The 26,690-nt window shown below is 44.6% G+C and overlaps 2 protein-coding genes across 2 annotated transcripts in view; one reads left to right on the top strand and one right to left on the bottom strand.

Moving 5' to 3' along the window:
* The window catches only part of LOC104548379 (hexokinase-2), a gene marked incomplete at its 5' end in the record, with an annotated part of 5,457 nt that extends 5,389 nt beyond the window's left edge, over nucleotides 1-68 (top strand). Inside the window, one exon of the mRNA XM_010194383.1 lies at nucleotides 11-68. Coding sequence (XP_010192685.1) covers nucleotides 11-68 — 58 coding nt within the window. The remainder of the gene's footprint in view (nucleotides 1-10) is intronic.
* A 6,776-nt stretch (nucleotides 69-6,844) lies between these two features.
* GMCL1 (germ cell-less, spermatogenesis associated 1) lies at nucleotides 6,845-26,280 on the bottom strand (the record flags this gene model as incomplete). Its single annotated transcript, XM_010194382.1, has 13 exons — nucleotides 6,845-6,973; nucleotides 8,093-8,180; nucleotides 8,386-8,531; nucleotides 9,376-9,451; nucleotides 13,855-13,924; nucleotides 18,346-18,486; nucleotides 19,573-19,663; nucleotides 19,884-19,968; nucleotides 20,105-20,170; nucleotides 20,880-20,992; nucleotides 21,466-21,563; nucleotides 23,272-23,368; nucleotides 26,157-26,280. Coding segments are annotated over 13 exons (1,324 nt in total), but the record flags the coding sequence as incomplete, so codon positions are not given.
* Between the last annotated feature and the right edge of the window lie 410 nt (nucleotides 26,281-26,690).

The raw sequence follows: 26,690 nt of genomic DNA, 5'->3' as shown, positions 1-26,690 counted from the left end.
GCGGCGGCAGGGCCGCAGCGCTCATCGCGGCCGTGGCCTGCCGGATCCGGGAAGCCGGCCAGCGGTAGGAGAAAGGCGGTTTGCCGAAGGTTTCCCCAAAACCAGGACGTTCCCCCACCTGCCCCCCCACCCCGTACACACACACACACACACACACACACATGGCCTCCCCTCGCCAGCAGACTCTTAGCTTTACTTGTTCTCCTCGGTACCACCAGTGGGGCTGGAGACGCCGCGTGCTCTGGGGAAAGCGTCGGCGCAGGTTTGAGCGCGTTGCCAGAAAAAGCCAGTGTCGAGTAAAGCTAAAAGTGTCCTTGGGCCGTGTCAGAGCTGGGCCCGGTCCACGTGCGGCCCCATCAGACACCGGCTCTCCTCCCCGCACCCCCTGACCACTCGCACGTCTTCCCCGACAGCAGAACCGATAACGCTAGAGTAATTAAGACACTGCATCGTCACTTTACGGTATCCGGTACCTATTTATGTAACGTCGGAGTCGTGGCCGTGTCCGTGCTGTAGGAAGCAAACCTCTTTTCTTTAAGATTGGGCTAAAGACCTCTCTTAGTCTTTTACCCTGATCAAGGCTGTGTTATTTCCATGAAAGTCATGGTAACTCTTCAAGCGCAGGGTGCAGCGTTCCCGCGGCTGCACTGGGAGATACCGGGTATCTCCGTCGGCGAGCAATACTAAAGACGCTGCTGGAGCCCGCCCCCCGTGCCCGCTCCGGCAGAGCACGTGCCTGGAAATAATTGGGGACTCAGGGTCTAACCCCATTTCCCGACCTCTCACCCGCCCCCGAAATAGAGCGTAGCAACGTGGTGGGTGGTTGTGTCACACCCGGGAACCGCCGGCACCCTGTGTGCGTACAGGGAAGCACCACCGCGCCGGGCCGGTCCCTTCCCAAAAATCCCCGTGAGTTTGGTTTGCTTCGTGTCTGTGAAATAGTGCTGCGTCCTCAGCCGCGTAGGTGACACCCGCGTTTGTACACTGTATATTTATGTTTCAAGAGATCTGACGTCTTTTTATGTACATAGTCCGGGGGGGTTGTAGCTTTGACTTCACCGTTTAATGTCAATGAAGAGCAGTACAGAGTAATTATTATTATTTTTTCCTTTTTCTTTCGCTCGTGTTATTTTTTTTTAATTTAATATTTTCTCGGGGGAGACTGGAAAGAGAAAGAGAGACCCAAATTCCCCAGGATGCTCATACAGGAGGTTTGGGCACCAGAACAAAAGGGAAACCCAAAAGCCGGGGGTGCGATGCGGGGGGAGAATTAGGCTGGGTTGAACCTTCGGAGAGGTTTTATTTCATCCCCCCGCCCTCCCCAGCCTTGGGAAGGTCCCAGCGCATGGGGAACAACCCAGGGAGCCACGTTTGACCCCAACAGAGGTGGGAGTTGGGGTTTTTTTTAATCCGCGAAGGCGACGTCGACTCGTTCGTTAGCAGCAGTGATTGGTGTCACCTCCTGTCCGTTCGCTCTGTGCGCCGCGGGGGGAAAGCGGCGACTTCGTTTTTCTGTTGCCAAGAGCAAAGCTTGTGGATGAGCCGAACGCTGCAGCGCATACAGCTCCTGTAAATATTTAGCAGAAAAATAACGAAATCCCAGTGGTGTACAAAAAAAAATAATCAATAATAATTAATAATTCCCACGAACAGAGCTTCAGTTGGGAGGATAGAGATTTTGTCTATTTTTATGTCTATTTTTATACTGCTTGGGGTAACCTCATTACCAAAAGTCTCTCTTCTACGTTGGGGGTCAAGTTCAGTAGCACAATTTTAAAGCAAATTTACTCTTTGGGCATTTTAAATGCTTATTTTTTTATAAGCCTCGAGACAAAGTTCTAACAGATACAAGCTGTGTATAGAGATGATGTAAGAAATCAAGTTTAGTGGAAGTTTGTAGAAGTTGTTCAATACATTTTTGGCAGATGATAGCGAAATCCTCTACTACGGTACCAAGCAGTTGCGTGCGATTCTTTCCTGAGGAGACCAGCGTTTTGCCTACTGAAAAATCAACTCCGAGATGGTTTTACCTGCTGCACCGTGCAGGAGGTTGCACTAGCGGCTGTATTTTTAAGCTCTAATCCAGCTGAACCCCTTTTGTTGAAATAACGTAGTGTTTGCATCGGTTAGCGAGCTAAATTTTACACAACTGTAGTTTTGGGGGAGAGAGTGGGAAAGATTGGGACTGTGGGGCGGCCCTGCTGCTCCGGTTCAGTGAATTGTTGGTAATTAAAAGGGTGAGGAGACGAGGTGGGTAATGAAGTACCGGGTTAGTGAGGATGGCTCGGCCCCGGGCTCAGGGGTGGTGGGGAACGGCCGATCGCTTGCTCCTCTCCGGGGACAGAGGATGTGAAGGTGGAGACATTACCTGGAGCTGCGGATGCTGTGGGGCCGACAAAGCGAGGGAGTCTCATGCTGAAGCTCAAGGGTCGAGATTTAAACTTCCTGTGAGGTCAGGGAGGATTTGGGGTGGGTGGATGCCCACCTGGATGCCCACGAGGCTCCCGTAATGCTTGAGAGCTTTTGCCTCCCCTTTGCTTTGCCTCGAATTAAAGCAGGGTCTGAAGGGTGCCCGGTTCAATACTTGAAGCGCTGCGGGACGCCCGTGTTTAACCGTGAGCACGGCCGTGTCCTCAGCCACGAGAGAGGTTTTTAATTAACGCTTTGAGGAGTCTGTGCTCCGTTCTGTCTCCAAGGGGATGAGCACCAGGGATGGCTGCTGTACAGACTGTAACTTCAGTGGGACTGGGCCCTCACCAAACTGGTGCCAGGGGGTGTTACGTGAATGTGTTTCAAATGAAGAAGGGAAGATTAAATCGTACCTGTTGATATGAAGGGAAGATCGAGTCTATTCTGTGTAGGAGAGATGGACACATTGGTCAGCCTGACCTGCCCCGTCTGTCTCTCCTCCAGTGAGAAGCGCTGCTCTGTGGATTTAGGATGGCTTTTGTTTCGCTTGGTTGCTCCCACGAGGATGCATTTTCTCTGCACTTCTGGTGTTGGCTGGCACCTTCTCCAAGTCAGACAGGATTTTGTTGTTACTGGGTTAAATAAAGTTTAAAATAATATATATATGTATATATATACACACACACAAGTATAAAATTACTGAGCCTTGCAACAGGAATTTGCCTCTTCCCTTCTTGGGGTCAAGGCCACTTAGGGAGAAGCATCATATTCGGTCACCTGGGATGTATGAGGAATATCGGAAACGTGCAGGTCTCTGGCTGGGAGCAGCACAGGGGTGTTTGACCTGAGGTGTTTTGGTGCCTCCGTGTGACACAGGCTCTTATCAGGCAATCCAAACGCACCCAGGTTATCTGGCAGAGATAAGGGGGTGAAAAGGTCCAGGGCATGGGAGGGGAGCGGGGATGGGTGTCAAACGGTGACAAAATCCACAAGTCCCCATGCAATGGGTGGTGAGGAACAAGACAGCAACAAAACAAACTGGAATGGGGGAGCCTGGGTCCCCCAGCTCACCCCAACCTCCTCGTCTACAGCAGATAAAGGGAGGAAAAGACTCTTTTCAACAGATTATTTGGCTTGCTGTGGTAGAAAAGAGGTGATTCCTGGTCACAAAGTAATCAGGAGTAAGAAAAGAGTCCAATTATTCACCTTCTGATGCCCCTGACAAATCTGGTGGGGTCTTTCTGTCCCGAAGCAAAGAAAATGCATCCTCCTGGGGTGTTGGCTCCGTGCGGGGCAGGGGAGTTCAATAAAGCCAAAGACTGTTCGGCTGCTAGCAGAAATGAGTGACTGTAGATTCACCTGATGTTGTTCTTTTGTGTTTACAATATTTATTTTTAGTAATTGACTGCAATGATATGATATATAGGCTTCCTTATTTTTGTACTTTTCATACCGTTTCCCCGAGTGTGGTGTTGTACTCCTCAGCTCCCCTGTGCCACAATTGCTGCTCCTAGTCGGTGACAAATAAAAGAGAGAAAAAAAACCAACCACCCGTTGTCTGCGGTAAGTTGTGATGTGTTTGGGTTTCTGTGCTCAACTCCTGCCCCCTGCCCTATCCCAAATCCCTGACCCTGTCCAGTGGGAAGGACTAAAGCTGGGAAGGGATTTATTTCTTTGCACTGATGGCCCCTCCACAACCAGGAGGGTGACCAGGACACCCAGAGATGGAGGGAAGGAACCACAGAATCCCAGGATGTCAGGAGTTGTCAGGACCCTCTGGAGCACCCCCAGCCCAACCCCAGAGCAGGATCACCAGAGCAGTCACCCAGGAACACGGCCAGGGCTTTGGGTGTCTCCACACAAGGAGACTCCACAACCTCTCCACAGCCTGGGCCATGCTCTGTGCCCTCACAGGGAAAAAGCTTTTCCTCGTGTTCACATCAACCTCCTGTGCTCCAGCTGCACCCATTGCCCTTGTCCTGGCATGGACATCCCAGAGCAGAGCCTGGCTCCTTCCTCCTGACACTGCCCTTTCCAAATGGATCCCAGGAATGAGGGCACCCCTCAGTCTCCTCTGCTCCAAGCTCAAGAGCCCCAGCTCCCTCAGCCGCTCCTCAGCAGGAGATGCTCCACTCCCTCCATCACTTGGTGGCCCTGCTGGACTCTTTCAAGCAGTTCCTGTCCTTCCTGACCTGAGGGCCCAGCACTGGACACAAGATTGCAGCTGTGGTGTGAGCAGGGCAGAGCAGAGGGGCAGGAGAACCTCTCTGCCCTACAACCACCCCTTCTCATCCAGCCCAGGATGGCGTTGGCCTTCTTGGCTCAAGGGCACATTGCTGGCTCGTGGGATGTGATGCCCACCAGGACTCCAGTTCCCTGTGCACAGCAGCTCCAGCCACTCCTTCCTACTGCTGTAGCATCCAAGGGGTTGCTGTGACCCAAGTGCAGGACCCAGCACTTGGCCTTGTTGAAGCTCATACAATTGGCCTCAGCCATGGATTCAGCCTGGCCAGGTCCCTCTGCAGAGCCTTCCTGCCCTCAGGCAGATCAACACTTCTGCCTAGTTTGGCATCATACGGAAAATAAATATCAAGTTGAGTTTGATGGAAGCCCTTGCTCCGTATCCCACATCCTCATCACATGGCAGGATGGTGACTGGGGTGCGTGGGGGTGTGCAGGCCAGGGCTGCATTTGCTCACAGCAATGGCTTGTCCGGGGCAAACAGGGGCAGCGGGGGGCACTGGGAGGCAGCTGGGGGGCCAGGCCAGAGCAGGATCTGGACCTGAACAGGAGGTCCTAAGCCCTCGGCACAAAGCAGGAGCCCTGGGGCAGCTCAAGCCACCACCAAAGCTTAGACTCTAACCCTCCCATTACATAAAAATTTATTTTATGTACCTGTTCTCTTCTGCCATTAACGAGCAGCCTCTATTTCCCTCCACTGAATCAAGGACAGTTTCAAAGTCTTGGTACTTGTAGTTACAAAAAGAAATACTGCTTCCTTAAGTATCCAGTTACCAATTTGATGCTGTAGCAGATGAACGCCTTAAAATGCTTCTGCTTCCAAAATATGACACAAGGGCAGGTCACTCAGGGGTGCAGCCACACACTGAATCCACCAGAAAAAGCTATTTACGGCAGAAAAGGAGACACTGGTGAGTATTCCTCTTCAAATCATTTATTGACGAGTCGCCACGTTTTTCCATCTTGCCCAACGCATTTTTCTCCTTGTTACAAAGTACAAATGGTTTTATACTTCTTTTTGACAAGATTAAAAAAATAGGCTACTAAAGAGGCAAAATTCCCACTTGGAATCCTAAAGTCCTGCTGGAAGAATTCAAAATTGCAACGGACGGACACAAAACCCGACACAAAAGGAGGACAACGGCCCTCCTACCCTCAACTCGTCCCTCAAACACCGACGGAAAAGGAGTCCCTTGTTCCCAGCTCTGCCTTTGGATCCTGTGACCTTGCTCAACTGATGGGAAGTTTGTGTTAACACAGAACAACTCAAAAGGCACTCAAAGGTCACAAGTTCCTGAGCTAAAACGGGATATTATTCCCCATGGAACAGTTAAAAGAAGTCACAAAACCCCCACAATGTTTCAAAAGTGGTATTTGGTTCATGTGAGTACAGGAAGCATTCAGCAGACTCCTAGCTGAAAGCTGCTGCTGTAGAGACTCGGACGGTGGTGAGTACATGAGAGTATTTTCAGCACATGGACAGAAATAATTCACTTACGAGCATCCTTATTAGCAAAATTATATGTTAAAAAATAAAAGATAAATATTTGCTGCAACGTTAATAAAAAACAAACAAGGAGGAGGAGGAAATGTAGGTATATGAGACGTAATAAAGGCTTGAAACTAAGCAGGGTTGAAAGTCCGTACAGTTAAATAACGAACCAAAGTTGAGAGGCAACACTGACTGCAGATGTATTTGGCCCTAATGGAAAAGGACCACGAAAACAAGCAGAAGATGGATCTGGTAACTACAGATCGGTTATTAAAAACAAAACAAAACCAAAACCCACATTAACAAACCCCACACATCCTCCGATGTGCGCTCAGAACTGGACAGGTAAGTTCAGAAGATGTCATTCACACCAATTCCCTATTTCCAGTTTGGCTCAGTTTTCGCCCAGAAAAAGAAAAAAGTGTAACATTTCTCAAACATGGAATGGCAACTGTCTGAAGACACCGAACAGAAATAATAACAACAATTCAAAAAACAGGTGGATAACTCGTTTTGGCCTATGTAATTTCTGATCTTCTCTTCAGATATGCATAGGAGTATTCTAAGGCCGTATGTATATTTATAAACTTGCTACAGTGTAAGGCCTTGTTTGCTGTCGAAGCTCTGTGCGTCAGCAGGGCGTTCAACGTGCAGCAGGCATACGGAGTTACAGACGTGCTACTTGACTCCACCAAAGAGGTCTCAGGTTTCCGAATTATCCAGCACCGCCTCGCCGTCCGCCTTCTTCTCTGGCGTGGTGTACAAGAAGTTGCAGCAGATGTAGAGGGGGAAGATGAGGAGCCGGCTGTCCAAATTCATGACCACCTGCTCCTGCAAAGCAAACACAGCCGATGCTTGCACAGTGGTGTCTTCAGAGGGAAACACACCAAAGGGCACACGATGATGCTAACCATCATGCTGTAAATCTGAATTACTACGTATTAAAAAGCAGAAGACAAGAAAACCCCCAGAGAGTAACGCACCTTCACCTAAAGCAGATGTTTTATAATATATATTATATTAAGATATTATATATAATAGACAAGATATTGTCAGATTGCTCATAACCCCTTGACCCAGCGCTGCCAACCCCTCCTGTGTGAAAGATAAAAACTGTAAGAACTGGAGGAGCAAACTTCACCTTCAAACACGCTGGAGAGCAAGGGAGACTTTTCTGCCCCTATCAGTTTTAGGAGATTTAGCCAACCAGACAACCCGGAGCAGTCTACGCTTTAATGAAAATCACAGCCTGTGGGAGGAATTTTTCATTTTTAACTCCACAAACTGCTTTTGGGGTAGCAAAAATGAAACTTTACCCTACAGCAAGGATGGCATTTCCAAGGCAGGTTTCTGTGCTCCCCATCTACGTGTCACTGCTGATCAGGATTTAAGGAACTGGATGATCAAGTCTTTCACATTCCTTATTAAATTCTGCTGTCACAGATGGGTGCAAATGGGCACATTCTTTTAAGAAAACTCCACTTCTCTCCAAGGCTTTTATTTATTTTTTTAAATAGAGTAATAAATACCACCCTTGAACAATATGCAGACATTCTTTTAACCGTTCAGCTTACAATTCAAGAGAGTCTTCAAACACTCTCCAGATTTGCCTCTAAATAAGCAGGAGTCTGATGGGCAAATTCTTCAGATGGGTAGTTCTGGCAGTGCTGAAGTCTGGGCAAGGGCTGCAGAGCACTGCGCTAACAGCAGATCAATTCAGCAGCACCACGGGAACCAACATTCACAAAATCCACAGTATCCTACTCCAGTTACACCTCACAAATTATCTCCATCTTCCACTGCCTCTAAAAGCAACACCTGAAATCCCACGTAAGCAATGATAACAAGAAGAACAACTCCTCTTCAAAAGCACTGCTGACTTCTCAGCATTTTGTTCATGCCCTGGACTCCACAATTCGAGTTCGACAGCTCAGAGATCCCCACACATACCTGGTCCTTCTCGAGGGTGAGGATCTGATATCCCGTCGTTCTACTGCAAATGATTTTCCCACTGCTGTCAAAAGAGGCCAGACGTAACCTAGGGATGTAACGACAATTCAATTACTTCAGACTCTCATAACTTATCTTTTCCAAAGGGTTTCTCCCAAGGAGATATAATAACATTTTCAAGCATAACTGCCTTTGGTGGTGACAAAATTAATGCAAGCACAGATGGAAAGACTTAGTTAAAGTAAAATAATTTAGCATACACCTCAGGGTCAGCCTTCTTGGCTATGCTTTACCTGAAGGCTATGTTTCTCCGGGGCTGCAGACTGACTGATCCACTGCACGGCTGATTCAGCGTATTGCGCTTGAAAATGATGTAGCGATTTGTGTACGTAACAAGAAGGTCAAAGCCAAAGTTGAAGCCAGTCCAGCGCCAGCAGTACTGAAAAAGATGAGTGAAAAAACCCACACAAACCGCTGAGTATTTGCTACAACATCAATGCCAAGTGCCACTTCAACTACTCCAGTTTGGGAATGGGGATTCAAGGCCCCTTGCCAACGCCTGTTGGAATCATAAGACACCGTGGTAGGCAACCCTTGCACACAGATGACTACGAGAGACAGGCGTAGTATCAGCTGCCTTCCAAACCTACAAAAATGCCACACAAGTGGATCCAAAATACTTCTGCGTGCTGGTGACTGGTGCAGTATTTCCGAGTCGCACCTAAGCACACATCCCTTTCATGCTTTAGGTACAACATCCTTAGTTTAAGTGACTTCAGTGAGGAAATAAATCACATTTCCTGTTTTTTCACAAGACTTGTTACCTAAAGACATAAATATACAGAACACACAGGGGTTCTGCTCTGACTATGACACGTTTTATCTAGAAAGCGCCCTTTTCCAGTTAAAAAAGACAAACATCAGCGATCAGAGCTATATTTTAGCTGCATATATTTTATAAGTCTCAAACGCCAAGTCATGGCTATGTTCCCTCCTTTCACACACTACAAGTTTTTCCAAACATGGGCTTGCTTGCAGGGCAAGAGCACAATTAAAACACTAATTCCTTATTCACCACAAAACCAGCGCGCGTTTCCATCCTTTTCAGGAGAACAAAATAATTCCCTGAACGTAATTTCCGTAACATAACAAAACAATTTCTTCTTCATCTCCATGACATCTTTTTGGTGTAGTTTGACAATGAAGACCTGCATGTTTTTAAAACACCCAACACGTCTAAGACACGCCAGCTATGCACAGGCTTGGCCACGCGCCGCACTTACATCACCGTCCTTCGCGAGCTTTCGACCGCACCTCATGCTGTTCCCTTCCAGTTCCTCTTTATTTATTTCTTGAGGCCTGCAAAAAAAGAAAAGGGCATCTTTAAGGACACCTAAACAGCTTTGTACGGTAATTTAAGATGGGAAAGATGAACAGAGCTGAGTAAAGTGGTCTGCCCGCACAACCAACCCTTCTTTGAGCAGAGGTGAGACTTGATGGCCTCCCCGGATCCCTTCCAACCCCAGTTATCTCGTAACATCCAAGTATTTTATAGAGCTGTGATATAAATGTGTTAGGTAGGACTTTTACAGAAGAACCCTTTCTAAATAAGAAAATAACAGCTGTTTGTAATGACATCCATCCTCCAATCCTAAAAAACTGTGTGCTTTTAAATTGCAGTGATCTACCTTACAAGGCACAACCATACATGAGGGCCACTAAGGAAAAGCTGCAGGACTCTGTGAAAAAGCAGCACCAGAGACATCGTGAGAGGTTCCTCAAGCAGTTGCTTATGTGATTTGTCTAAAAAAGGTTTCCCCACAGTGATCCTGAAGTGCCACGAGCCTCTCTGTTCTGCCATCCTACACCAACGTGAACTCGTTTCACCCAACGGTTTCCACTGGCGCTTCAACACGTAGAGAAATCTCGCAGAGCCAGCAGAAGTAAAAGCAGCCCCAGTTTTCCAGAGGCACGTTACTCACTTTAGACACCATTACATCATTAACCAAATTAGCAACCATTGCCAGAAAGTCTTCGAGTTTCACTGAGGACAAACGCTTAGAGTGAGTGTTATAAATCACAAAGAAAGGCAACCCCCACGCACGTTAAATTAAACTGCAACACCAAGCACTGTACTTCCAGCTATAAAAGCAAGAAGAAATGCAGCATCTCATCTCTTCCTGCTGTATGCACAAGAAACAGCGCTATAGGCTTTATGAACAAACTCAGTCTGTGGTCTATTCACCCCATTTCTGTAAAAACCAATCCTGAAGCTGAAGTATTTTATGAACAAGTTAAGCAAATAAGCTAATCCTGCTAACCAAAGTCACCCAAGCACCTCCTGTGTGCTTTTTCCACATCTTCTAGCCAAGCTGGTTATGTAGCTGAGCTGATTTCAGTAATAAAAGATTTATTCCTGTTTAATTAGGGACAAATTTCACACACATCAGTACATAATGTGCAGACAGACACTAGTATTCCCCCCTCTTAATTCCTCCAGCAGCCTCAGAAGATGCAAACTCCCAGCTTTAACCACTTAGGCTGGCTTATCCTATGTACAGTGAACAGTCAAGTTATTCTACTTAATTTTTAAACACTGCCAATGTCTATTAGAGTGGAAACAATTCCAGTCACGGACCTGAAAGATCTGTCTCACATCTGCCACAGAACAAATATTTAATTACAAAAAAAAAAGGATCCACTTCAGCACGAGCGGGCCCTGAGCAGCCACAGGTCAAAGTCACTCTGGTATTACACTAAAAAATCCTCAAATTCTAAGAGTGAGTAAAATGTTTAGTCCTTTTAAATGCAAACTACACAAAGTAGAAGAGAAACATTTTCCCCTCCTCTCTGAAGTTATCAAAAGAGCAAACCACAACACTCGTTTCATTTCAAAGCAATATCATTTCCGTGTTGGCAGCCTCAGGAGGAGCAGGTGTGGTTACACCGTGCACCAAGAGGGCTATGAAAACAGAGCCTTACTTCAGACTCCACGTTCTGGTGAGCTTACTAAGCTTGCATCTTACCTCTAAAGGAAAATAATGTGTTAAGATACTGATACACGCAGCAAGCGAGAGGAAGGGCAGCAGATCTGCATCAAAAGATGGTCTTCTAAAGCCTTAATCCTTTTCTTTCAGCTACACGTTGGTCAAGTGTCCAAACTATTTGTGTTAGCACAAGGAAGAGCTGCTCTTCTTCCCTTGTAGGACACAAGTTATGAACCAGGGGCATCTCGCTGCAGACGAGCAGGAGACAGAGAAGTGATCTTGGGACCCCAGATAACATTTATCCCCTTGGAGACGGCGTGCTATGGATTAGTGGCATTACAACTGAACCGCCTGTATCTACAGGAATCACCCAGTGTGTGTGCACCCATCTCCCTCCCACACAACTGCAGAGCATGCCCTGTTCAGAGACAATTACTCCATTATTGACTATTAAACAAACACCACAAGCCATTTAATTCGTAAAACACAAGTCAGAAGTGAAGATGTATTGGGAGGAAACATCTCATCCCCTTCTTACTATTGGCATCAGTGAAAGACCTTGGCACCAGCATAAGAGATTCGGGCAAACAGAAGTCTGTTGTTAAGTCAAACTTCCTCTGCCTTCAGTTTTAGCTCTCTTTAAAACTTAAATTTAAATATCCCATACTGCAAAATAGAAGACAAGCAAGAAAAAGGTGGAAAAATACTCAGCTCATCCCAAGCACTACTGAAATCAGCAGCACTGCAGCTGGACATGAAAGCTGCTCTTTCTCAAAGCTGCTGTGATCCCCATCATCTTTGTGCGAGAGCTGACTTTTTCAGCAGCACGTGTATCTGCTTCTGAGAAGCAGTTAAAGTCCTCTCACTGCATTACACTACCAAAAGACATCCAAAATAGGCAAACACAGGGTCTTGTATCAGAATTTTGATGACTATGTTAATACTCACTTTCATATTAATTGTGGTTCCCGTACAAGCTACAAAGCAACACACAATTTCCGATCATCTACTGTTAGATGCATCAATGACAGCAGCACAGGAAAAGTCTTCCCAAGAAGACAACAGTATCAGAAACAAGCTGTGACCACCTGGCATTAACCTTTAGGAGCTGAAATAACGAGAGTCACAATTATATACTTTACCTCTACCATTTTCCATAGCACTGCTACTGACAGAGAACCACTTCTTAAAAATCTTGACTATTCTTAAGTCCAAAGTCAGAGTTTTGGGGATTTTTTTTACACTATTATATGACATCTAAAGGCAATACTAAGGGAAATATTTCCTACATAATAGGAAATTAAGCCATGGAACCCACTGCCTTGGGGTGCTGGGGCTAAAGCAATAATAACTGTACGTATTTAAGGATAGGTCTATTGGTGGTTGGTTGTTCAGTAACAAAACCTCCAGCTGGAAAACGCTGCAGGATTTAAAGGAAGATGGGAGATTTGTAACTGAACGCTGCCATGACCTGCATGGACTTCAGCTCAATCAGGACAGTGGTTCTTCTGCTTTTTGGATTGTAATTCTTAAGGGAAGCCTACCATTGCAATTGAGCACGCTCATCTTCAGAACGGCAAATGTTCAGCTAACAGAACTGACGGAAGAAAATAAAGATGTTGATTTATTGGTTTTGGGAAAGGTAACAATATTTTGCAGCTTCCCAACCTGACATTTATTCTCCACAGAGCACATTAAGAACTAGGGGAGAAGATAAAGGCAGCAACAACTCCTCCAGCTCCATTTTGCCACAGTTTTGGTATTTAGAAAGATACCAAGGGACCTGGCTCAGTGCAACATGGCAAAAAGCAAGCAGAAGGAAGGGAAACAGTTTGTGATTACACACATAGGTGTAACATACATTAATCAAAATGCCTCGCTGCCCGAGCCACTGCTGATAACCCTTGCTGGGCACAGGCTCAAGAAACTCAGCTACGCCTTACACAGACACAGGGCAAGGCGTTACACCAAGCACAGCTGCATGCAAAGCCCTGAAAGGGCAGGGAAACGTGGGAGTTGTCGTGAAATTTCCTCAGTGACAATGCAATGCCAACGCAGGGCAGCAGGTGGTCTAGGAAGGAGAAAATATCAGATATGAAATCAGGACTGTGGAGAGAACAGGGTGAAGGATGCACTGCCTGGGACAAGTTGCAGGTGGTGGCAGTGGGGAGAGCCATCGAACACACATGGGGTGGGGGAAAGGCGGTGAAATTAGGAGGGTGTGAGGTGAACGGCTCACAGGATGCCAAGCCCTGCTGGGGGCCGGGCCCTCGTTCACTGCCGGGAAGAGGCAGGAGCAAAGGTTGGCATGGAGTTGGTGCTGCACAAACACAAAACAAGAAACTGCCTTCGGTTGCATTGCCCCGCAGCCTCTGGTCCAGCAGCCCAGGGACAGAAAACGCTGCTTCTCCACCTGCAGGACTTGCCCTAAAATCCCCCTTAAAATAAAGGCTCATAAATTATTCTTTCAGAGCCTCAACACATACTTCAAGACAAAGCACTGGTGAGGAGTATTAACCAACATAAAAGAAAATACAGAATATCCCACCCCAGCATTTACCCCTGGTGGCATTATACAAGTGTTTTAGAGTTTAGGAGAACAGCCAGCCCAAGGGAACAGACAGCTCCACAGAAAACAGAGTTTAAAACCACTGGAGTATGCTTTCCCCCCACTCTCCTTAATGTAAACTCCAAACGTTAATCATGTCAGAACTTATATGAGAGGAAGGTTTCTAATTTAAGAAAGAAAGAAAGGAAAGCCTGTAATATACCTACCCAATATCATTGTCTTGTTCTGCTCTGAGCATGGCAAACCACTGCTGTTTGTAAACAGAGGACAGCCATTCTAAAATTAAAAAAAAAATAAATAAGCTTGGCGTTGTCTTTGGAGCTGGGAATGGGGATGTTCATAAACATTTGAAATACAGAAACAAAGTTACATTGAAATAGTAAGGTTACTCTTATCCAGATGGCCCATGCAAACCTGGTAAGGCACTTTTCATCTCCAGGCCTCAACTACAGAAGCAGCAGCACAGATAAAAATCAACAACTAACGCTAAATAACGCAGGCCTACATTCATCTTATCAAGCATTGGAGATTGCCAAAAGTGATGCAACTCAGAGTATTTTCTTAGCGTGCAAAGTTGTGTTAAGCCAAGGAGCCGCTTAATGAGCTCTCTGGAGAAGATGCTGTTTTCTGAATCCCCAGTACAGGAGTTAAACACGAAAACAGAATCAGAGGATAAAGGAAATGGTGATTTATATGGTAAATACAAACAGAAATTGTCCCCTACTAGGAATAACATAAATCATCTTCCTTGCAGAACACCATAAAGATTTTATCAGCTGTATTCATTTAACAGTTGCATTCAAGAGAGAAAAGAGAACAGTTTGTGAGTGAGTTCACAAAAGGGACAGAGGCACCCAGAGCACAGCGTGTGACTTCTCCTCTGCCCAGATAACCAACAGGGGCGAGGACGCGAGGTCACGGGCGAGGACAGACTGCGGAGGAAAGGACTGGGGCGATAGGAACAGCGAGAACCACGGCTACCACAAAAACAAAGCAGGTATTGATGGGTACGGTACAGGGGAGAAGGGAGATTTTAGTGCTGAGATCACTGTAGAAAATGGCAAAAATTAACATCAGCCCCTGCCCTGCTAACTCTAAAGATTCAGATTGTGATAACAATAAGACAATGATAAAACAATGATAAGGGGTAACGGACACAAACTGGAACACAGGAGGTTCCACTGAAATTTGAGAAGAAACTTCTTCTCAGTGAGGGTGACAGAGCCCTGGCCCAGGCTGCCCAGAGAGGTTGTGGAGTCTCCTTCTCTGCAGACATTCAAAACCCGCCTGGACGCCTTCCTGTGTAACCTCATCTGGGTGTTCCTGCTCCGGCAGGGGGATTGGACTGGATGAGCTTTGGAGGTCCCTTCCAATCCCTAGCAGTCTGGGATTCTGTGACAGGGCCAAAATGGGAATTAACCAAAGTACAACACAAAGTCTAAAAATGAATTAAGGAAAATTACACAGGTGAGGAACAGAGAATGGATGAACTAGAAGGGGAAGAAAAATCAGCAGATGAGCATCATCTTTGGTTTTATATATGTACATATTGATTTCACATGTCATATTTCAACTGTAGTTCATGTGGTAAGGGAAACTACTGCTTAGGAAATGTTAAAAGTTACCAAGGAAAACAGAACAATGAACACTTTGCTGCAGACACATTATGTGTTTCTGTCTCTTGCACCTTTTCTGTGCAAACAAGAACAGAACGATGGGAACTCCTAACACAGAACTGCGGTTTTCTCCTGCAGGTCACATACAGGGTATAAAAAAAATAATAATTATACCATCTCCTTCAACTATTCAACATCATTTCCTTCTTTACCTCCTTGAGAACAATTTAATCTAGAATAATCTAAAAGGCTGAACCTACAATATAAACTACCCAGCAGTTTCCAGGTACAATGCAACCTCCTCAAACGCTGGATTCCAGCAGTCAATAATCTGTGTAAAACCACATCACCAATATTTATCTCAGCCTGCTTTTAAATGAAGAACAAATTTCCTCATCCTGACACAGCTTTTGGCTACAGAAAAAGAGGCTATCAAATATGAAACACTAACAGCGCTTCACTGCACACATAAAGGGCTCTACATTTTGTTCTTCTTCCCTCCCTGCTCTCTTGGATTTCAAGTATTTATTTTATTTTTTTAATTAATAATCAGCGGTAGAGCGTAAACAGCAGATACTGCTCCTGCACCAACCACACACTCGTTGCCATGGCACTGCCTTTCCCACTGTACTATTTCAGCATTTATTGCAGCTTAGGAAGTGTTTCACTACAAAAAAAGTAAACATTTCACTCTCCAATATCTTGTCAACTCTGTGAACATCACGCATTCTTTTTCAATAAAAAAAGCTTGAAGTCGCAATTAACGTTGGAACAATTTAAGAAACCTCCTCTGAGGTGCGTGGATACAAGGCTTCTGGGCTTGAGTCTGACACAAAATTCACCCACTGAAGAACACTATGAAAAGGCTGCCCATCACCCTTCTGGTAAGTGATACCAACAGCAACGTTAAAAGGAAATCAAGTGCAATATTGGCAAATTTCTGGTTTGCAACATCTTATTCACGTGCTGACAAAGCCACTTGACAAGGCAATAATCCACAGTTCTCCTGTGTCATCGTGAAACTGAGGAACTAAAGGGTCATTCACCCAAAGTCACCTTATTTTTTATTACAGAATGAAGATGCCTCTGCACTTTGATTGTAATCTGTACCACCATCGATCTTAAGTAAAATAGATTATATTTACTTTATACATCACATATCAAAGATCAGATCTGTTCTTCCGGGATTTTCCTGCACTGTATAAAATTGTATCACTTGCTTGGGCTCAAAAACTGCCCCATCTACCGGACATACCCGACCAGAGCATTCACCCAAAGCGCACCTCGGCCGTCTGTAACGCACTGCCTCCACCTGCTGCTGGAAAAACACTTTTAAATGGATATTTTCAGCACAGGATAACCCAGTCCCTTTGTATTTTACTTTGTGCAGAAGACAGCCTCCATCTATTAAGGTACTGATTTAAACCAGCAGTGGGGGTAGGGAAAGCCAGTACATTTAAGCAGCAGTAACTGTCCACTTCCACGAGAGCCTGAATAATCAAGAGCTGAATAATTCAGCTTCTGACAGCTGCATTCTTCAAACATTCAAACATGTGAGAAAGGTGCTCAGGGTTATTCACACATTCAGCTACAAAGAGCAACTGATCCTTTATTTTTGGCAGAGACAGGATTCAGCAGTACAAGACAAACTGAGTAAAGCGATGCTCGCTACATCACCTTCACAGCAAGGAAAGGCTTTTAAGTTTAACCTAACAACTTGATCAGGCTAGGAGGCTTCAAAAGAAATATCCCAACAGTGTTTTGTATCACCATTGTGTTGACATCTATGGCAGCATGAAGGAAAAAGACAATATGAGATGATAAAAAAATATATTATGTTTTACAGGAAGACAGCAGCGTAACTCAAAGAAAGGTTAAATATTTACGTATGGCAAGAGTCCAAAGCGACCCCCAAGGCTCTAAGTATGGACAGATGACAAGAGGACAGATGTCGGGAAGTTACAAATGTGAGTGATAAAGAGCTCAATAAAAGCAGTCTTAATTGACATTTGGCAATCACACCTATAAATAGACATCAGAGACACAGATGGGTGTGCAGTAACACTGCAGACAGATCTAGAGAAAAAGCTGTGTACACGAGAAGGTGTCAGAGAATTAAGATGAAAAAGTCAACGTTACGATTCAATTACGGTAAGGGAACGCTGAACGGAGCGAAACACCAAGTGAGGATACCAGGAGCCAAATTCAGAGGCAGAGCCTGACAAGTCCCAACACTGTTGCAAGAAGCACAACTAACTCTGGGGAGGGGAAGAAAAAAAAATAGAAAATAAAGGGTGTCTCACATGATAAAAGATACGAATGAAAGTGGATATTCAAGTCAGAGCCCAACCTGATAACTCATTTCCAGTCTTACTCATCTGTCATATGCCAGGTTTACAGAGCTTAAGAAAGAACAAAGCCTGTCTGTGAATTCAGACTTCAGCAGCAAGATGAGAACAGGGCTTTTTATTTTTCAGTGATAATGCAACATTAATTAATAGCAGTAATCTACAACAACATTAAATGGCATTTCACTCTATGGGCTTCAAAAAGCACCAGGACCTGGAATGAGGATGTATTTTAGACAAGTCAAAATGCCAATAAAAGGACAAGAGCAGAATACCTAAATATCTTATCTCCTCCAAAAACATCCTAAGCATCTGGCAGTAAGCAACACTTGTCTTTGAAGATGGGAGAAGAGTTCACAGCATCTTGTGCTTTTGGTTTTCATTATTCCTAAGTCCTACAAAGAGCTATCCAGCTCTTTTTAGAAAGATAACAGCTAGGAAATAGCTGAGTCCCAGCAAGTTTTGCTCTCTTAAAATGAAAAGGATTTTTGCATTTCTGGGGTCACTACAACAGTGACAATGTACTATGTATTGATTATAAAGTACTTGGATAAAGTGACTGATCAACTGAATGCTTAACACACCTATATGTGTGTGCCTATTAAGACTTTTACGCATGAAAATACTGTTTTTCCTGAATCTTCAGCCACAAATGGAAATAAAAGACATGAGTGATAAGACCAGTAAATGCACCTTGATCAGTTACCCTAGGGTAAGACAGGCTAGCACTCACCTGAGGGTATCAGGGAATCCTTCTCGACGATTCTGGCTGATGCCAGGTCACTGATGATATACTGTAACCTCAAGTGTGTGAACACTGACAGGAAGGCATTTCCCTGTTCTGACTCCAGGAATGCAATGTCATCCTGAAAATCTGCAAGATAGAATCACAGAATGGCTCGGTTGGAAAAGCCCTCTGAGATCACCGTGTCCAACCGTTCCTGTCTACCCACTAAACCATATCCTTAAGTACCTCATCTACCCGCTCCTTAAACACATCCAGGGATGGTGACTCCACCACCTCCCTGGGCAGCCTGTTCCAGCTTCTGACGACCCTCTCAGGAAAGAACTTCCTCCTTATCTCTGACCTGAACCTCCCTTGGCACAGCTTGGTGCCGTTTCCCCTTGTTCTATCCCCCATCACCTGGGAGAAGAGCCCAGCACCCACCTCTCCACAACCTCCCTTGAGGCAGTTGGAGGGGGTGATGAGGTCTCCCCTCAGCCTTCTCTTCTCCAGGCTAAACAAGCCCAGTTCCCTCAGCCGCTCCTCATCAGGCTTGTTCTCCAGAGCCCTCCCCATCCTTGTGGCTCTTCTCTGAACACGCTCCAGAATCTCAACATCCTTCTTCTAGTGAGGGGCCCAGAACTGAACACAGCACTCGAGGTGCGGCCTCACCAGTGCCGAGTACAGGGGGATGATCACCTTCCTGGCCCTGCTGGTCACACTGTTTTTAATACAGGCCAAAAGAGCACCTACATTGCTACAATGTAGAGCACCTACATTACCATTTGTTTTCCTAAATATTTTCCAGACCCTATTTATATTTGAGACTGAGTTTTAACTTACTGAGCAGAGAAAGTTACGGACAGGCAAGTCACATTTTGCAGGCAAAGTTAACAAATTACTTGCATTCAAATCCTTTCACAGCAGAAATGTTAGACCAAACTTTCCCTCTTTGGAAATACATTAGCGCCTTCTAGTGAGAAGGCAACAAAAGCTCATGCTCACTGAACAATAGCAAAAGCAACGAAGCAAAAATAGCAACGGTGTCTGCTCAATTGAAAATATGTAGACAAAACACTGAAAAAGCTATTGGTATTGAGAATGCAATGCTGGGGACTGTTGGCAGAGGCAAGTTTTCCCAGGGAAAATGGCAAAAGTTTGGAAGTGGAGGAAGACTATCAGATTTTAATTCTAACCACGTTTTCCCCAACCCAAGGCCACGGCACTTAGTCCTACCTTTCCGACGCTTGGCAAACCAGGCATCAGCTTCAGCGAGGAGTTGTTTCAAAGGCCCGTTCCAGGAAGGCACTAGCTGGAGGAACATCCACTAGGGAAAATAAACACTCTAGTGAGGAAACTGAAGAAGTTCTCAAACAAGTAATACACGCATTACTAAAGGACATTTTCATAATGCTTTCATTCCTCTGATACTTCATTAAATACTTCCAGTAAATACTGAAAAGGTTAAAATTCTCATTGCATTACAAAACAATTACTACTCAGGAGTTCAACTTCATGAAGCCCCAGCAAGTCCCTTTGCTGAGTACCTTTTTGAGAGCAGTATACACGTCCATTTCCACTTGCATTACAAACAGGTTAGAGGAGCTAATGAGCTGCTTCATGAGGTTTATGCTGGAAAAAAAAATCAAACATGAGAGTTCTGTGAGACAGTACAGACAAAACCAAGAAAGCCAGGTAGGTAACAAGCAACCATCAGTAGCCCAGAAAGTTATTTTAACTTATTTATTTCCTTAACTGAAGCCTGTACCTGAGTTCTTTGAAGAGTTCAACACTCTGGTGAGTCATCAGGTTATTCAAGAGCCATTCAAGGCACCTACATTAAAAGCAAGGAATTAGTACACACATTTTTTTCTTACATATGTCAACATTCCTGCAGTACTTGCTCAGGCTCGCAAAGCCTGACTATGTACTGCATGACTTTGAAATACTGCTTTAACCTGAGACACGAATGCATAGAAATATGAAGAAGAGTTATTTGAAAATCATGGAGTTTACAATAACATTTTCAAAATTTTCTGTAACTCTTAAGGTTGCAATTAGTTTCTCTCAGGGTACAAGGAAAGCAAAATTCAAAGTGCTATTAATGCCACAAAAAGCTCTGGGAACACATTAATTCACAGCAGAAGGAAGCAGCTAGCACTGACCTTAGCATTCTGCTCCCATGTGTAATTATCCCTCCTAATTAAGATAAAGTTAAGCTTAAGTTCTGAATATTAAAGCAGCTTTGCGATAAAAGTCAATGATCACAGTATTATTTCATTGTCACACTGAAGGCCAAACATACTGTCTCTACTAATACACTTTAATAATTAATTCATTCACAGCACAGGCAAATTAAACTACTACAGTCTACACCGATTTTAAGATAATTAATGATTATAGTAGAAACTCAAAAATTAAATAGGACAAGCAAACCCCAACTGAGAGAGCTTAAAAAAATATCTTGGGCATTATTTTACTGTCTGCAAATTCCCACTTTTAATTAGCAATGCGCAAAGCAACTGGAAGGAAGTAATTCTTACTTTTTCTTCACAGAGTCTAACCCGTATGTCCCTGCTGAATTATAATAACCACACACAGTTTTTGCATTAATGGTTTCCTTCATTGTTTCACCACATTGCTGGATTAAACCATCCTGCAGGGAAGAAAAAACCCACAAATATTTAATTTCCCAACAGGAAGTGTCAAAGATCGTGCAGTTCACACAGGTGTTCATGCCTGAACAATTACCACACGTGCTACAGTGACCTACGCTGTGCTATCCAGAAAATTTAAACCAGCGTTCCTCAGAAAACCAGAATTTTCTTAAGAATATATCACGTGAAAGAAAAGCTTAATGAATACCTTCAGGGCAGAACAAATGAGCTATTAAAACACACTTTAATCTACTTCAAGATACGATTTTTCAAGAGGTACTTAATATTACAACTGAATCTTAGTCATAGCATTTTTAAATAAAACCACAGTGTTATGTTTGGGTTTTTTCCCACTTAGTCTGCAAAGATGATTCACTTCTCTGGGTGAAACAGTACACACGTGTGAGTATGTTATGAACTATTATCTTTATCTGAAAGGAAAGCATACAAACATTGCATATTTATTACTTACAAGCTGCAGCATGCAGGCTGCTGCTAGAAGTGCAATGACTCGGCTGGGTGTTATTAACACATCATCTCTGTACAGCGAGCCAAAAGCCACCTGTAGAGCTGAAAAAAGCATAAACATCAAAAAACAGGACATAGAGCTAGAAGAGTCCTTAAATATAACCAAACCAGTGGACCGCACACATTCTCTGCAATCTTATTTGTTCTGGATAAAAAGCTGGTATTTACCAGCCCAAGCACACAAACAGAAAACATGAAAAATCAATGAAATACAGACCTTTTCACTAGCTCATCAAAATATTCATCTTAAAACAGCCACCAAGTCACACCACAGAGCAATGTGAAGAGCAGTAAAACTAGATAAAAAAGCAGCTAAGCCTCATGATCCTTCTCTGCAATCCACGAGTAGCACAGTATTGAATATTACTGTGATGTTACAAATTTCCCCTGTAATTCTGAAAAACACTACTATTTCACTCTGTGGCGCTCGGACCCATAGCAAAACAATCTGCCAGCTCCCAGTGGTCCCTTGCAGGCACTCCCATCTGTGGCTTTTCAAGACCAGATGATGAAGACGAGATTCCCACTCTGGTCTCCACACGTCGATCTCAAGAGCCCCGTTGCCAAACAAGAGGATGAGTGGGCGCTGCTCAGCTGCACTTCCCAAACAGAGCCAGAAAAATGAAGACCTGAATTAAGCTCAAAACTGAATGAGGACGGAACTCATTCTCTCAAGTTTCTTATTTGTTAGTTTGAAAATGATTTTTTAAAAAAATAAATGTATTTCTCCCCAGGGCTCAGTCTGGGGGCCAGTCCTGTTTAACATCTTTATCAATGATCTCGATGAGGGGATTGAGTGCTCCCTCAGCAAGTCTGCAGGTGACTCCAAACTGGTGGGAAGGCTGATCTGCTGGAGAGTACAGAGGCTCTGCAGAGGGACCTGGACAAGCTGGACTGATGGGCTGAGGCCAATTGGATGAGGTTCAACAAGGCCAAGTGCTGGGTCCTGTACTTTGGGTCACAACAACTCCATGGATGCTACAGGCGTGGGGAGGAGTGGCCAGAAAGCTGTCAGGCAGAAAAGGACCTGGGAGTGGTGATTGACAAGAGCTGAACATGAGCCAGCAGAGTGCCCAGGTGGCCAAGAGGGCCAATGCCATCCTGGCCTGCATGAGGGACAATGTGGCCAGCAGGAGCAGGGAAGTGATTTCGCCTCTGTACTCAGCACTGGTGAGGCCACCCCTGGAATCTTGTGTTCAGCTTTGGGCCCCTCACTCACAGAAGGACATTGAGGGGCTGGAGCGTGGCCAGAGAAGGGCAATGGAGCTGGGGAGGGGTCTGGAGCAGCCGGATGCTGGGGAGCAGCTGAGGGAGCTGGGGTTGTTTAGTTTGGAGGAGACTGAAAGGAGACCTTATCCCCTCTACAGTTCCCTGAAAGGAGGTTGCAGAGAGGCGGGTGTTGGTGTCTTCTTCCACATAACCAGTGACAGGATGAGAGGAAATGGCCTCAAGTTGTGCTGGGGAGGGTTAGATTAGATATGAGGAAAAATCTCTTTACTGAAAGGGTTATCAAGCACTGGCAGGGGCTGGCCAGGGCAGGGGTGGGGGCTCCCTGGAGGGGTTCAAGAAGCTCCTGGATCTGGCACTTCAGGACATGGTTTAGTGGCCATGGTGGGGTTGGGTTCATGGTTGGACTCGATCTTGGATGTCTCTTCCAACCTTAATGATTCTGTGATTCAGTTATTTTCTGTCAGGTTCAACTTAACCTCTACCTTCAGAGTCTATGTTAAAATAAAAGGTTCCCACTTACCTTCAATATCAATATTTTGGTCAGGAATCTCCAACTCTATGACATTCATGCTAGATTCTTTCCAAGATCCACTGAACATACTGGAAAAGTAGCCTGACTATATGAAGGAAAACGAGAGAAAAAGAGCTCACATAAGAGATTTCATTCTAATTAAAACTGTCAAAAGCAGCACATGGAACAAAAAATCGTTAATAGTTACCTTTACGCAGAATAAAATGTGTTAAGGGAACTTTTCACAAGCTAAAACATTCTGTCATACTTCAGAAAGGGCTAATTGTAGTTGCTCTATTTCTGAAAGTGAAAATGCATATAGAAAATTTGGACTACAGGTCTGTAATCAGAGTAAATAAAGAGCTTTAAAGGGCTCGAAAAGCCACATAAGCTCTTTTCCTACAAATCACACCACCAATGGGGATATAATTAGTCCAAGAATTAAGTCCTTAACATTACCAGTGGGCAACAAATCCCACAAGCTTAGGGAATGCCAGTTTGGGTATTGAGGGGAAGAAAAAAAAAGCATGCAAGACATACAAATTCATGTACAAGGTTGTAGTCTCATACCAAGGACACATACACATACACCATTGATGTAAATATACCTTTTATAATAAAGTGTAAGGCATATAAAACTAGAATTTGATAGGCTTCCATCCAAATGAAGTGTAATACACTGCTCTACTAGAGTTCATGATTTTCCTTCTCAGCAGCAGGAGTGCCCATTATGAGATGCTATCTCTCACTGAAGTTTACCTGAGAGATCAAAAAAATAGAGTCTATTTGTACAGCACCACATCCCCTGACCTCTTAACTCAGCATTTCAACTCAGGGCAGCAAACAACAACATAAAATTTGATTTGATTATGTAAATATTTCCATACCAGGCATATCCCCTGACTATGATGACCTACAGCACACCACTCTCAAAACCACGACCATTTCTCTTACCAGTCCTCACGGGGATATCCTGGCTTTGCCACGTACATCAGTTCCTCAATTTTGTAAGAGTTTGTTACTTCAGTAAACAGTATCAGAAAAAGGAAATCCTCCCTTTCTCAGATCTGCCATTCACACGTAGAGCAGCACCGAAATGGTCAAATTAATTGTCATTTACCAAACTAAATGCAGTCACTTGAGAGACATGGGAAACAGAAATGTTTGGACTGAGATAATCTGCTCAACAAGGCAGAGAGGGAGTTGTAATTTCATTAAGAGATGCTTACTTTTAACCTCCAAAAATATTCTAACAGTAGTAACAGAATTCCAATGACAAAGCTCAAATTGAAATGGAAACCTGACTTAGAAGAATTGTCAACTTAACCACAAAGTTTCATCTCACAAGAACATCACTTGTACAAGGCCTCGACAGAACAAATTCACCCAAGTATGTTAAAGAGCAGCGATTTAATATTCAACTTTAGCCATCAGATCACACCAAGTTTGCAGGAGCAGCTTCACGAACTCCAGACGTAGCAACAACAGAACTACGACGATTAAAACACCATTACCAACTGCAGCCTAAGGACAACGTGGCAACGTGCCCATCCTGCGTATGCTGCACGACATACACCCCCTTGCCAAACCCTCACATATCCTCCCTTCATTAGAGAGGCAGAATCAAGCAGATAATTAAACCTGCACGTGCCAGCTGTCCTGCCCTGGCCAACACACCCACTGCACTAGCCACAGATGGCTGCCACTGGCCAGTCTTGGGCTACATACAAACCATGACTTTCCTGTCCTCCTTTTATGCTCTTTAAAAGGGTCCAACACACGTAAAAGGCTTTTTCCTACAAGAAAGCAATTAAATTTCCCTCCCTGTGACCAATTGCTGTACCTGCACTGCAATCATGGCTTTAACATGACAAAAACAACAGAAAAAATTAAGAATTCGCTTTTCCCATCTCTTGTTACACAGAGAAACTGCATCCAAGCTGCTGAGCATCTCATAGTGACATCTTCACCTTGTAACACAGAAACTATTCGTGCCTGACTGCAGTTAATGAAGAGGTGCACACATGTTCAGGTACAGTATCTGACATTACTTTCTCTCTTTGCTTCAAATAAATTGCTTCCAAGGTCATACTCCTGCCTAAAAGTTAACAGCACAACTGGATTGGACATTTCATGGTTCCTCCCCACTTCTGCCACAGGAAAAGTAATAAAGAGGACAGAAAAAGATAATAGTACCTCTTCACTCCCAACACACAGAAAGCAACACAGAGAACTTCACCTTAATACAAGCCCGAAATACAACACTCGTTGAAACAGCACCTTTTTTGAAGGCATTGCACTAAGAGTTATTTCTTTTTAGAGCTTCTGGCCATGCCTTGCTCATGCAGCAGCATGAAAGCCCTCACTCAGTGATGAAGGCTGCATAACCCACACAGAGACCCAGCTCCAGTCATTTTACCTCAGGTTCCTATCCCCGAGTCCCAGTGAACAGGAAATTGAACTGGGTTAGCGTGTGCTTTACAGACCCATTCTGGAAGCCTTTTCTTTGCTCAGCAATAATATTAACATCGCAGGAGACTCCCAGCCATTCGTTCAGCAAACAAGAACACGTTCTCAGGACACCAAGACAATTTTCAGGACTGTTCTCACAAAGGATGCACCAAAGTTAAGATGAGCAGATTAAGCAAAAATTAAGTAGCAGAAGATAGAAGTGAAGAAAGTTTTCAAACACAGAGCTACAGCTACGCTTCCTAGCGTTACTATCAAGAGCACAGCACAGGTTGTTTAACTGTCTGCATCCACAGGAAGGGCGGTAACTCAGAAATACAAGGAGAAAAAAGAAATGAAAAGAAAAAAGTATCAAGTCGCACTTAACATTTACCAGATAGTCTTTTACTAAAAACAGTTTCTATTGTAAGGAAGAAGCCGCTTACCTGACACAAATATATCTTATGCAAGTTCCACTCCTCTCCCAGAGCACAGATTTTGATATCGCTGTTCTCCCCATTCAAAAACAGAGTCTGATAAATATACTTAGAAGTACTTTTCAACTTTTTCCTATACAAAAAGGCAAACAGAGAGACACTTCTTCAATGTTTTCTGTTACAGAAGCAACACCAAGTATATAAAGCACTGGACAGGGCCTTTTCCTCCCCATAATGGATTGATCGCTCCTCCATCACCCCATGACTTCCCTTCTCAGTTGCTCTCTCGTTCACTGCAGCTGGGACCTTTCCAATGCAAACAAGAAGCTTGTCCAGGTCTCCCCCAACCTCACACCAAACCCCACACCCTCCATCTTCCCCCATCTCCCCCCTGCACGACCAAGCGCTGAAGACCGGGCTCGGCCCTCGAGCGCCCCAACCCCCGTCCCCATAACCCGTCACATTTCCCCTCCGACATTGCCAGGTCCCCTAGCCCCACACAGCCCCGCCTCCTTGCCTCAACACCCCAGGGCCAACGCGGCA

This window comes from Mesitornis unicolor, unplaced genomic scaffold (genome assembly GCF_000695765.1).
Source record: "Mesitornis unicolor isolate BGI_N332 unplaced genomic scaffold, ASM69576v1 scaffold16911, whole genome shotgun sequence".
NCBI lineage: Eukaryota > Metazoa > Chordata > Aves > Mesitornithiformes > Mesitornithidae > Mesitornis > Mesitornis unicolor.
The sequence above is the reverse complement of the archived record's forward strand: the minus strand, read 5'-3'. Positions and strand labels throughout refer to the sequence as shown.